Below are 13,255 nucleotides of genomic sequence, written 5' to 3' on the forward strand. Positions count from 1 at the left end.
ACAACTTACTAAAATTATTCATGAGTGAGCAAATGAAAACCTTAAAAGCCACACCTATGAACAACCAAAGTTGGGCTTTTTCCCTTCACCAATGGAAGTTTGTATTTTAATACAGGGCACCTAACACTGCTTGTTTTCCAGTTTTCAACACTGTTGAGGAAAAGCTTGTGGGAAGCTGGTCATGCTAGCCAGCTCACTAAACTGTAGAAAACATTAAGAACAATTTTACCTAAGGATTAAAAATTTTGTCCTTTAATACAGCTTGTCTTGAGAAACTATAAACCCCAAAATATCCAGTTAAGAGCATATGCATGTTACACAAGACTAGATAGTGTCCTGCTGCTCTCCCCTGAACACAGGGGCATAAAAATCCAGCATCTCTTACATGTGCCTCAAGTACAACTTGGAATGTAGTGTCATCTTGTAAATGAACATTAGAAACTACATAAGTGATCATTTAACCCCTGAACCAAGCTTCAGCAGGTTGCTTGTAAGCTGCATTCATGAAACTACGGTAAATTATTCAACACTTCAGGAAGAAATAGACATCAGACTCATAAAAGAAATACATCAGCTTCTTCAACTGGTATGAGCTATAGTAATATAATGAGTCATAATGAAAGGTTTTTCTTTGTTTTAAGGGAAATAAGGCTAAATATTAAGCTTCTGTTTAGTTGCACTTTCTTCAAATCAGACTTAATGAGAGAATCAGGATTCAGCTGTATTGTGTAGTTCCATTGTCAGAAGGAGTAAAGAAGTACACTTCACACTTTTGTACCTCAATGCCAGTTGGGCACTAATACCAAAACTGTTAAGGATTAAAACAAAACAAAAACACACACAGACCCCCTGCCACCACCTTACAGCCCAGTCTGTTCACAAGGCAAACAGACAGCCATGAAAACTAACAAAAACCAGGAAAAAAAAAAACCAACAAAACCAAACCAAAAACCAACTATGCTTTGATCCCACTGGTTACAAAGCAAGCAAGTTTCCAAGTATACTTTTGCTGAGGCAAAAACCTGCCCTCTCTCCTTTTGCTCCATTCTCAGACATGAGGCACCCATCCTTTTGCTGCTTTTGCCTGTGAACACCAAACACTTATTTTATGACTAAGGCTTACAAGCATTCCCAAGTGTGAAAAATGTCAGTTCACATCAGTGGACATCCCCCTACCATAACATCATTACAATCAAAACTGGGCAAGAGAATGTCTTTAAGCAAAAGGATTCGATATCAGAAGTGTAGCTGTGCTGACTACTCCCGCCTTGATCTTCTACATGGGACGTCTTCATCATATTCACCCATCAACTGCAACATATACGTTCCAGTATAGAGAAGAAATTGTCCGATTATTTGTGCTGCATGGGACATTAGCTGAAGTATCTTCCTAGAAGAAAAGTTAATTATAGAAGAAAATATGTTTTGTTTTTTCTTAATCACCAGCAGAATGGCATCACTCCTTTCTCCCCACCCACACCACCTTTAGGATGATTTAGGTAGATACATTTAAAAACTCTAATTTCTCCTCACTTCTGATAAGCTTGTCTTTTTTGTATCTTCTTCAGAAAAAACACTTATGTGGCCATTGATTAACAGAAAACTATTGACATGTTGGCAGAAGCAGAAAAAAACATTTAAGAAAGCAGGCAGTCATCCCATTAGACATTTACAGGTGTTTTGCAAAGCCATCACAAACTACTAGAGCACCACTGAAAACAACTTTGCCTGGGAGCCCAGCAGCATTCCTGCAGTGTGAATCCATCTTGCATCTCACCTTTAGGCCATTGACTAATACAACACTGTGTGTATCTCTAAGCTGCAGATCAAACTTAATTAGATCTGAAGCTGAGCAATCACATTACAGTGGATGCCCAACAACAAAATGAGTGAAGCCAGGCAAATTAATGTTGTCTAAGCTGCAAACCTTAAGAATTCTCAGTTCACAACTATTCTATTTTGTAAAGATTTAATAAGTATCAGTGTTCAAATACATAATACTGTCTGAGAACCAGTACAGATCCCTAAACTAAGATCAAATAAGCATCAGAGGTTTACAATATAAATTGTAGGCCACCACAGGATTGCAAGAGAATAGAGATCATCATAAATGGTCATTTATTCAACTTAGTTATAGCTGCATCTTCCTTCTATTCTCCACAAAACAATGGGGACATCAGTACTAAGAGCCATGTTCAAGCCTCATCCCCTGAAAGTTAAGTAGGCCCTCACAAGTGTGAAGCTGAGGCATTGGGGATGTGGTACACAAGAACTGGAACAATTCCAAAACTGGAAATGCATCCCTTTCTGAGGATGCAGAAACCAGACCAGCTTCCCTCTTCTGCAAAAAAGGGGGAAGATTTTCTGAATTTGTCTGAGAAAATACACAGCTGTGAAACCTATGCTGCTATTCACTTCTCCTTTGAGCTCTAGCAGAGAAGGCAAAGTCTTTTTCCTAAAAATTCATTTTTTCCACGGTGATGAAGAAAGTTTGCAGTGAAAATCCAATGCTTCAATAGAGTAGAGTATCCCGTACTTAGAGAGCCTGGGAAGCCTTAAAAACAAACAAACAAACAAAAAAACCCACTGTACTCCTTGTTCATGCTTCCCTCATGTACACCATTTCAGTATGTCCTTCCTTCCACCATATAGTACAAGACCAAGGAGCTTTACAGTTGTAAAGAAAGCTGCACCTGGTACTGAGTTTTTGAGCAGCTGCAGTGTGTCACTTGCACACAAGTGCAGTTGTCACTTAAGCCACAGAGGAAGTTATTTGTTGAACCGGACATTTGATCCTTCAGTTGGACACTACAGGGAGAAACTGCTAGGGGAAATGCACTAATCAGATCTGGCAGGCTCTGAGCCCCTTTCCCCAATGAACAACTGCAGCATTTTAAAGTCCTTTCCCTTCACACTCCGCAGGTGGGCTCAGGGAGAGGGCATCAGAGTTAGTAATTTGGATCTCATTAGCAGAGGGGCAACGCCAAGAACCAAACATCATCTGTCTTCAATTTCAATAGCAAGTTGAGACATGCCATCTCACTATTGTGTTCAAGAGTATCCACAGTTGTCTCTTCTGTCACCCCTGTTCTTTGCTAGTGGACTATTTTCCCACCCTGACACTGGCGCTTCCCTCACATCTCAACTCCGTAACATAACAGCGCTTCCAGAACTCCACAGCTACTTCAGCTGTCTGTCAGTATCACTTCTTTCTGACCAGCTGCCCTGTGTTGGCAGGGAGGCAGAACTGTCACTTCAAATTCTCTGTAACAGTGCAAGTTCCAGTGCTGATACTCATCTCCATAGCAGATAGCCAGAAATCAGAGTTTGTTCTGGCTCAAGAGACTTGACAAACATAGGAACTGGAGGAGCACAGCTGTTCAAGGGTAACCCTTTGCTTTGAAGGAACCCTAATGAAGCCAGCGCTACAGGAGGGCATAGCATATAGCTGGAGACTCACTGTAGAGATGGGTCTCATCTACAGTCACATCAGCTGTAGCCTAAAAGATTAAGCAAGGGACCACCTAAGTAGGGTGGGAGAGGTCAGACAGAAAAACAGGGAACAAATTTAGCATTACAATTCTTAATAGCTGCATCATGAGAGGACGGACTGTTCGAACACTTCAAACTAGAGACTACTTGTTGTGCAGGGAAAGTGAAAACCTAACAGGCTGATACATCTGTCTTGTATAGAGCAGATCTGGTCCTCAAGTAATAAAATGCATCAACTCTCCACTACCTCTCAACCAGATTCTCAACCAGAATTTGAAAGGTCAGGTAGAGAAATTCGGGGCTGCAGCTTAAACAGCTGTTAAATAGGGCACCTTTGTGAAGGAGTCTGAACTCGAAAGTTTTCTTCAATCAGGGCAGGACACAGCTAGTTTTGACAAGATACAGACTTTCAACACATGAATGCAGCAGAGAGGACAGGTATTATTTTCACAAATGAATCACAGAATGGTTGGGGTTGGAAGGGACCTCTGGAGATCATCTAGTCTAACCCACCTGCTAAAGCAGGTTGACCTAAAGCAGGTTCCAGAGAAGGAGACTCAACAACTTTTTGCTCCTGCATAAGACAGCATTTCACAACAGCCAGTTCTACCAAACTCACAACCCACTACAGATTGGTCCCGCATGGAACAGTGGTTCTTGTTAGGCTCCATTAGTTTGCTTAGAGACCACTTGGTTTTAAGAGTGACATTACACAATCTTACTACAGATTATAAATTCACATTAAGACAGTAGACAGTGTCATATCTCTTCTGTGTAGCTCGGGTGATGAATTTGGCAACCAGTGATTGCCAAGTCTGGACAAGCTTTAAGACCTCTGCCATCAGATCTCAAATTCCTCTCTCATTTCATTCCCTTGAAGGCCCCTCTTCAAAGAGTATTTTGCTTCTTCCTCAGCCTCCTGCATTCTTCAAACAAGTCAAAGAAATCTGGGGATTCTGTACATTGGCCAGTATGTAAGAATAAAAATACTAAATTTATAAACACACCTGCTTCACGGAAACAATAAGCAAACACCGATTTTACATTAATGCATACGCCTCACCAGTAGTGGAAATATGCTTACCGCAATACACTTTTCGCTCCCATACATTTGATGTCATATGAGACAGAGTAGATCTCATAGAAGGTTGCCTTGATGTTTAAGCAGCCAATAAAATCCTTAGGGTTCAGCTTGTACAAATCAAATGTGATGTTAGCTACTCCCATTTTCTTCTTTTGTCTCAGGGTGGTGACTCCATTTCGTGTCTAATTTAAAAAGAGAGAAAGAGGCAATTTGTACTATAAGCCAGGAAAATACAGCAAGACAATTGTTAACAGTGCAGCTTTTCAGAAACAGCTTGCTTATTCCAGTCTTTGGGCTAGTTCTCAATCAACTCTAAAATAGAATTAAAAGCACTCACACACAGAAAAGCAAGACCCTGGCTCACATAATTTTGTAAAAGTCCTGACCAGGAGCCTGAAGGTATTCCAAACAGACACAGAAGTTCTAGAGTGATGTAGTACCCATTGAATATTTATTTCTTATAATATGGCTGCTTCTTCAGGGTATACTGAAACCACTGGTAATGCCAGAGCACAGCGTCATTACTTAATTATCCCGATATGTTCCAGCTGCTACCTGGGGCAGCACAGTCAACACCAAAGTAGGCCACCAAATTACCAGGATGACATTAGGTTATTCTGTTTAGGAAGAACCACAATACTGATAAGCACTCTTAGAGAGGGCTGCAAAGATGACATCTGTGAAAAGTCATTTCACATCCTGGCTCATAACACCTCTCTTTCTCCTCCTGCTAAAAAAGTAATATGAGGTGGGAGCCACTACTGATTAGGCCTAGGGTTTGAGGTTTTTAAGAGGAAAAGGAGGAAAAGCATGGAAAGTCATCTTCCACCTTAAATCCGGCCTTCTTTATTGAGAGCAGCCTTTGTCAGCTTCAGGGCTGACAATTATGCTTTCACCATGCTTGCTTCAAGAAAAATAAGAAAATAGTAGAGCAGACCCATATTTACAGAGACACCTAGTGGAAACACTAGATACTCCGCTCAGCACATCCCGCTCAAGGTTACTGACTTGGCAGCTGCCAGGCTGTTTTTTGCATACTGAATGAAGCAATAAAGTTGTGTAAGACTGGGCCTTTTTGTACTTGTTACCCCAGCACTCAGACAGCACTGTGATAAGTCAAACCAAGTTAAACACTGTAGTATATAATTAGCCAGCAATTTTATGCCTGCTTTACTTCAACAGCCTCAAAGCTCTAGCAACAGGGCTCCCCACTAACAAAAGTTTTGGATATGTAGAAGCCGTTGGTATTCTTGGTAGCGTATCCCCCACTAGCACCCAGAATATCTGGATAAAGCATGACAGAGTTTGTGCTACCCTCTAGATGATTTGTGAAGCTGCAGTAGTCCTCCTGTCATTCAGGATGTCCTGAAGTGGGACAGCATTCAAACTTGTTCTGCTCCATGCCAGACAGGACACAGGGCAAAGAGGGAAGGAGCAAGGTGGAGTCATGCCCTGGCTCCAACTTCTTTTCTGCTCTTGGAGCTCATGGCCTAGATGCAGCAGGTTGATAAGCCAGTGAGGTATCTCGGGGAAAAATGTACAAACTGCCCACACTGCAATAGGAGACTGAGAAAACAGGGCCACACAATTGAGCCACCTGTGTACAAGCAGACAAATCATAGGTCTGTTTACAGCTCCTCAGCTAGCTTTGCCCCAGTAGAAGAAATTTTGATGCTACCTTTCTAGCAACAACCACTTAACAGAGAGACAATTGGGAGTTTATCTCATTAACGTGCAGATGACTATCGCCCCACAAAACCACAAGTCGGACACTGTGTTGACATGAACAGAAGGCTAAAGCAAGCTGATTATAACAGTTTTTAAAATATCTTGAAGCATGTAGGCTAACAGTGGGTTTTGATGATAACTTTTAGCTGTTTGCTAGATTAAACACAGGCATTTTTCTAACCTTCACTAAATCATTACTGCACTCACAAGACAAAACTTTTTTTACCTTTGGGAATTTTTTTCCTTTCTAAAGCTAACCTTTAAAGACATCGTATTTTTAACTTCATGCAGTTACAGTCCTGGTTTTCTTTATGTTACAAAAAGGCTCAAGAATAAAGTTACTTCTGAGGATCCCCAAAAGCAGGAGATTTCCCCTATAATTCTTTTCAGTTGTAATGTTTCATTTCAGTTCTTGGCAGATCTTTGCCAAGAGTTCTATGTTCAAGCAAGGGACAGAAGAAACAAACCAACCAAAAAACAAACTTGATCTGTCATCCAGGATGCTCAAAGAGTTTATACCTTGCCTTCTTTAGTGGAAGTTTTTTTTCTCATCTCTCTCCTTTCCAACAATTTTAGCAGCCATAAACATTCTTTCATCCACTTATATTTAAGTGACAGAGAGCAGGTCAACACTTACTTGTGTCCATTTCTGTCCTTTTTCTAGAACCATGAAGTGCGTATTATCATCCAGGGACTGGAAGAACTCTTCTGTATCCACAATTGTGCCATCTTCCTCCAAAACCAGAGTAACTATTCCAGCAGATATAAGGAAGGCATCTAAAGTCTGCAAAAACCCAGTAAATTTTAGCATTCGAAAGGGGGTCTGTCATCCAAGATGTATAGATGTGGCACTTAGCAACATGGTTTAGTGGTGGACTTGGCAGTGTTTGGTTTGCAGCTGGACTCGATGTTAAAGGTCTTGTCCAACCTAAATAATGACATGATTTCATATTAAGATTTGCTGATCCTGCCATATTCTCCTAAACTTCCCCAGTAACGATTTTTAGAAGAACACGAGTGTGTGGGTTGCCTTTCTGGGATACTGTACTTCACTGTAAGTTTCAGCCCAAGCGGGAACATTTGCTCTACCTTGCTGATGAGCTCTTGCAGACTGCTTGCAACAATTCCTTTCCGGCTGCTTCGGGAGGCATTCGACACACGGAAAGGTCGCCCTGCAGGCATGAGAGGAGGGAACAGGGTCTGTTTTGTTACCGCTCCTACAGATGCTCCCATGGATACCAAAGATCTAAGACAAATAGAAATTTAGTGTAGTTATAAAAATAGTCACTTCAAGTACCATGAGAAGGAGGAGGACTTTTGAGTTCAGTGACGTAAGCACATTATACAAGTAATTCACAGGTCACATTAGACTCGTGCAGCTTGCTTTCAAAACTAAATATTACATTGCCCTACAGACATGTTGTCTCTGAACTGTCTCTTGCCAGTGACATTTGAATACACTTCTAAAATTAAAAACATTTCAAGCAGATGTGGGCCACCTCTAGCTCAGCTGATGTCAAGGTCATGATTACAGCAAGGCTGACAAGTTTTAACACTGAATTGGAAAGGCAGCAGGTCTTAACTGCATTCAGCCACTTAGATCATTCTCTTTACCTGCAAGATAAATGCTCAGAGAGATACTCTGAGACTACTTTCAACTAATTATTTAAGATACGAGTTTGCTTTAGGAAGACTGAACACATTATCCATACCCAAAACACCCAGCACCAGAATGCAAGTTGAGCTTTTCAATATAGTTATGCTTGATTTCCAAACAGCCAAGGTGTTTACATTGTAAAAAAATATCTATAGCTTACAAAACCTCATCTACTTTTGAAAAAAATCAAAAATAAAACTTATTTGTGCCCTAATGTATCAAAAGCCATAAAATAAAATGAAAATTAAGATCAAAGTACATAATTGCAGGGTTGGAGAAGGCTGTCAGAGAGGCTGGAAGAATTCAAACACTTTTAGAAAGAGGTTGTAAATTTTCCTAAGCAGTCACATGTTTTAACAGTCACTCTTTACGTTTCCTTAGGTAAACCAAACACATAACTCTAACTTCCTACTCCCACACCAAGGCACAGACCTGCTCCCAACTACATCTCATGACAGCTTTTTGCTGCCAAATTACATTGGTTAATTCAATATCCAGCTTGTCAAAAATCACCCTCTGCATGACACCTGGAAAGGATTGATCTCTGACAAGTCTTTTAAAGGGAGAAAACATTTTGTCTCCCCCATTCCTGGACTTCACCCTCGGTATCTCTTTTGCTCCTTAATGCTGAATTGCACAGGGGTGGGAAAGGCATGCATCCCCACTTTGTTCTCCCACACAGATGTAAAAAGTCAGCTTTATGTAGGAAAATCTATTATTGGACACTGTCACAGAGGGGGAGGGAGTGAACCGGCAGTCTCTTTCTGCAGCAAGAAAGTGAATACAGGAATTTTTAGAACAATGATGAAGTGGTATAAAGTTACTCATTGTCCCTGTCACATCTTTTGTGCAAGTCTACATTGACCAGGGAGAATAACTTTATTTTCCAAAGTTCTTATCTGGTCTTTAAGAATATTTTTGAGATGCACAGAAAGTTTTGTGGGTTTTTTTTTGACTGGCCAGATAGAGTGCTGGCAATTCATTTCCTGCTCTCATTCTGAAATGCCCTTCTACAGGGCTTTGGGCTATTGCCTTTCCTTAGTACAGCAAAGTTTACCTCCCTCAAAAATTCCTCAGCATTGTTAGAACTTCTATTTTTTTAAGGGAGCAGAATGTTCAACAGTTTTATTCTAGCTCAAGCTAATACTTTCTTAGTAGTGTTGTCTAAACATTAGGTCCCTGGCTTTCAACAGTTTGCACGTATACATACATGGCTGGTGGAAATCTCCTCCCCACAACAAAGCTGGTGAGGTTAAGCAGTCAGTATGTTTTTCAGGAGACAGGTACTGTTTCAAATTAAAGAGGTAATAAATACTTTTGTCCTGGAGAAGGGTCAAGACCAGGGAGGAGGATGAGGTGACAGAGTAGCACTTGCAAAAGCATTGAAGCTACACAGAAGGGTAGTGTGCTAGGACAGGGCATGTTGGCTAATCTCTTCACTGACTAAGTTAATAGTCCCCCAGACACCCATCTGGTCTGTGGGCAGCTCCCATTCTGAATCACCCAAGTCTTCTCCTCAGATATAAAGCTTGCTCATTGATCTTGGGGCTGGTGACATCACTTCACAGGGCACCCTTATGTCAGAAGGCGCAACAGTCAGGTTTCAAGAGACAATGCTTTCAGATCTAGTTACGCCCCATTCCCCCTCACACATTTGAAAACTAGCATGTAGAATAGTTACTTGAGTGGTATACATGATGGTACTGCCAAATTTTTTTTTTCTGGTGAGGACGGAAAATAGCAGTCCTGTTGAACAGTTCTTTCCCATTACTTAAGCCAGGTTGTTACTGACAAAAGACAAAGCATAAGGAAAAAAGCCGAACATACATCCTGATACAGAAAAGCGTTAGCGGCACAGATCATGGGCAGGACTTAAGCTAACAGGATTCAACATCGGGCATTAGCACTGCCAACTATACAAGCCATATTTTGCAGCTCTGAGCAGAACTTTCGTCAGGATTCAAGATCACTCATGTCACACTGCTGCCCAGTCGTACCAGATGTAAAAAGTCAGAGGAAAAAAACAAACCAAAACAAACAAAAAAACCCACCACAAACCAGATTAACAAACCAGGACTTTCACCAGCTACATCAGACAATTACTTCACAGGAGTCCAAGTCTTAAGGAGTTATTTAACATCGATGCCACTACACCTACATTTCAATAAACCAATGTCATCTTTAAATAATTCTGCTTATGAAGCAGTGAGTCTAGGCTCCAGTGCAGGCTGAGGTTTCAGTCAACTAGAAAGCAAAAGCCAGTATGATTAAAAAGAGCCAGATAAACAGAGTGTGAAGCCTTCTACTTCTGGGCCTGTTGCTGAAAGCTTGTTTCTCTTCCTTTGTTTCCCCCACACACAAAGGCTACAGACTCAAACAGGCCAGCCTACCTTCAGGGTTCCTAAAAAGATAAATTTTTGCTGCAGACACCAGACAAACTGATTTTTGATGCAGGAAATTCCTCTGCTAGATTGGCATTATCAAAAATAATTTCCTACTAAAAGCTGATCAAGCTAAGTCAGGGAACAAGCAGTGGATAGAAAAGAAACATACTAAGACATAGTCAGCTTTATTAGAAAGTTGAGTGACAGGTTAGATATAGACAACTCCATTGCTGTTCTGCTGTTCTTTAAAGTCAAAAAGATAAAATCCTAGCTCTTCCCTAAAGGAGAGTGAGATCTTATGTCAGCCAGTGGAAACCACAAAAATATATTTATAATGGAAAGAGCAAAGATCTTCAAACTCGCTTTGTATAACTACACATTCAGTGTAGTGTCAAGGTTGGTCGGACAGATGAATTATTTTTTTGGGAAACACCTGGCAATTAAAAGCCTGCCTTGTGTCCCGTACATATATTTCCCTCTTTGTCTTTTGTTTGCAATATGCCTCGTATGTTTGCCTAAGAATGTGGTGCAATGGTCTTCAGCCTCACTCAGAAAAATCAACGTTGCACAACGTGAGTGGCTTCAGAACACAGCACAGTTTGACTTTTAGGTTAAAGTTCACTGACAAACGACAATGGCAGTAATAGCAAAGCCAAAAAAAGAGTCAGAAATTAGTCAGGAGACGTAGGTTGCACCCAGATTGCAGACTTGATTTCCCTGTTAAAACATGAACCATAGAGATGTCAGAAGCACAGCTAGAACTAGACGCATTTTTGAGTTGCACGCAAATGGACAACTTCACAGACATGGTCAGCACAACCAAAATGCAGGCAGAGGCCAGGAGCTGTGGTCCTGTTTTCACTGAGTATTAAGTGGCTCCTAACTACACTGAAGCCCCATGCCTGGCGTACAAGCTCTTCACACACGACAGCAGCTTCACTACTGTTGAGAGGTGAATACGTCCCAGCCATTACACCTCAGAAAGGACTTAAAACTGCAAATCTCCTACTTGTGCTTCCCTCAGAAGTACTTAATCTGAAGCTCGAAAGGCTGCAAGAGCACACCTTCTTGCTTGTCCCACCTACCGTCCACCACGTTTAACCTGACTCCCGTCTCCAACGCCCCCTGTGCCTAGTCCTCACACCGTGCTTGGGAAGCGCCCTTTGCTCCCGAGGAGCTGGAGCTGACAAATAGTTACTCAAACTCGGCTCCTCCCGAGCATTCCCCAGCAGCCGAACCCACCGTCAACCTCCGAACCACCGCGGGGATCAGCATGGGAGGAAGGCGGCGGCGGCGGCCGCCCGGAGGGGTGAGGGTCCCCGCACTCACCGCACCAGCGAGCCCGCGTACTCCCGCGCCGCCTCCATGGCCAGCCCGGCCGCGGGGCAGCGCCGGCCGCCGTGCTTAAGTGGTGCGGCCGAGCTCCTCCCCGCGGCGGGGCGGGACGGCCCCTCCGCCCGGCCCTTCCCCCGCGGCGGCCCCGGCGGGGAGAGAGGGTGGACTGGGGGGCCAGCCCGCTCCACGGCGCTTGTCACGGCGGTGCTGGGCCCCAGCGAAGTTCCAAGCTTGTCCGCAGCACAAACGGCAGGGAGGTAGTAACAGGTGCAAGACGCCCCACGTAGGAAAGGAATATTTCTTCAGGTGCGCTTTGCTTTAACCTGGGAAAGGAGCAAGAAGGGTTTTGTTTAGTGTGTATCTGACTTACTACACATTAGCTAGTTACAGCTAATATAGCAACAGTGGAAGCCAATCTCATTTGAAGCCTCTCAGCATTAGAGCAAATTAACAGATTAAGTGTCTCAGCTTCTGATTTTAGAGCCTGTGAATAAGCTTACAGCTTGGATTAATATATACAGTAGCTTCAGCAGAGGTATTTAGTGTTATTCCTACAGGCAAGGGAGCAGTGACTTCTGGACACTAAGCAGGTAAAAAGGCAGTTATTTCCTTTTGATGTATGCCTGTGGGCACAAATACAGTATTTTTTTTGGCTTTAAAGCCATGTTCTGTTTCTCAGGGCTGTGCAATCACTGTTGCACTATTGCACAGGGAAAGCAGAGCCAGGAGCCTCAGAACATGCCTTTCAGGCAACTGCCTGACCACAGGCCAGCGCCTGAACTGGGAAACCCTGTCACTGCTGATCCCTTACCATCAGCACTCAGGTTACCCTCAGGGTCAGGAATAGGTGGTTGCCTGGATTGTTTTTCCTACACTAACCTGTTTAGGGCAGAAGAGCCACTCACCATATTTTTTACTCTCCAGGCTTCTCTAGCAGGCAGGCTGACAACTGCTAGATGTCTTCAGTCCTTGGTTTGGGGGTTTTTATCAGCTCCTAGAAAACCACTGACCTTTAGTCCAGGGCGAATTGTTTTCTTGGATGGCATCTCCTTCCCAGTTTGGTAGAATAAATAGCTCCCTTCCCCAGAGCAAAGCTTAGACCAACAGACTTTCCACTGTGAGACAGCCTAGACCTTTATCTCTTCCTCCTCAGGCCACTTGCAGGTGTGTGGGGACTCTTAAATGTTAACCCCTTCTTTTCCTGTTTTTTATGACACTTAATTCTGTGACAGTTCTGTAATGTGTCCCTGATAATATGTCGCAGAGAGTGGGAAATGGAGAACAGTAAAGAGTTCTCTGAGTATGAGACTCCAACTAGCCTGTTTTACCCTGGATTTCTATGTTGTGGTTAATTGTGGACCACAGCTGAAATTACTAATGCGAAGTGGCACATTTGTAAGGAATTCGTATCAAGTGTTTCCCTACTGTCAAAATACTTGTGTATATACTCTCTCCTGCTGTAGAAGGAGAAAACAGGGGAGAAGGAGATGTTTTGTCAGATGGTTTGTCTCTTAGTACCACCACCTGTAGAAGAGAAGGGAGAGTGCCTCTTAGAAACCATATGGAAATTGCAGT

General features: G+C 42.6%; 1 protein-coding gene across 2 annotated transcripts; it reads right to left on the reverse strand.

Annotated features, from left to right (window-relative positions):
• Nucleotides 1–554: 554 nt before the first annotated feature.
• Nucleotides 555–11,832, reverse strand: CIDEA (cell death inducing DFFA like effector a). 2 transcript variants are annotated; one of them, XM_065053103.1, is made up of 6 exons: nucleotides 11,675–11,832; nucleotides 7,394–7,550; nucleotides 6,942–7,088; nucleotides 4,577–4,758; nucleotides 1,233–1,390; nucleotides 555–796 (listed from the first exon to the last, which is right to left on the reverse strand). In XM_065053103.1, exons 1-5 carry the CDS (start codon nucleotides 11,710–11,712, stop codon nucleotides 1,258–1,260), a joined length of 657 nt encoding a protein of 218 aa, XP_064909175.1. In that variant the 5' UTR covers nucleotides 11,713–11,832; the 3' UTR covers nucleotides 555–796; nucleotides 1,233–1,257. The 2 variants fall into 2 exon arrangements, with proteins under 2 accessions (XP_064909175.1, XP_064909176.1); XM_065053104.1 differs by lacking the exon at nucleotides 11,675–11,832 and adding an exon at nucleotides 11,588–11,608.
• Between the last annotated feature and the right edge of the window lie 1,423 nt (nucleotides 11,833–13,255).

This window comes from Columba livia, chromosome 2 (assembly GCF_036013475.1).
Source record: "Columba livia isolate bColLiv1 breed racing homer chromosome 2, bColLiv1.pat.W.v2, whole genome shotgun sequence".
In the NCBI taxonomy this organism is placed as follows: Eukaryota; Metazoa; Chordata; class Aves; order Columbiformes; family Columbidae; genus Columba; species Columba livia.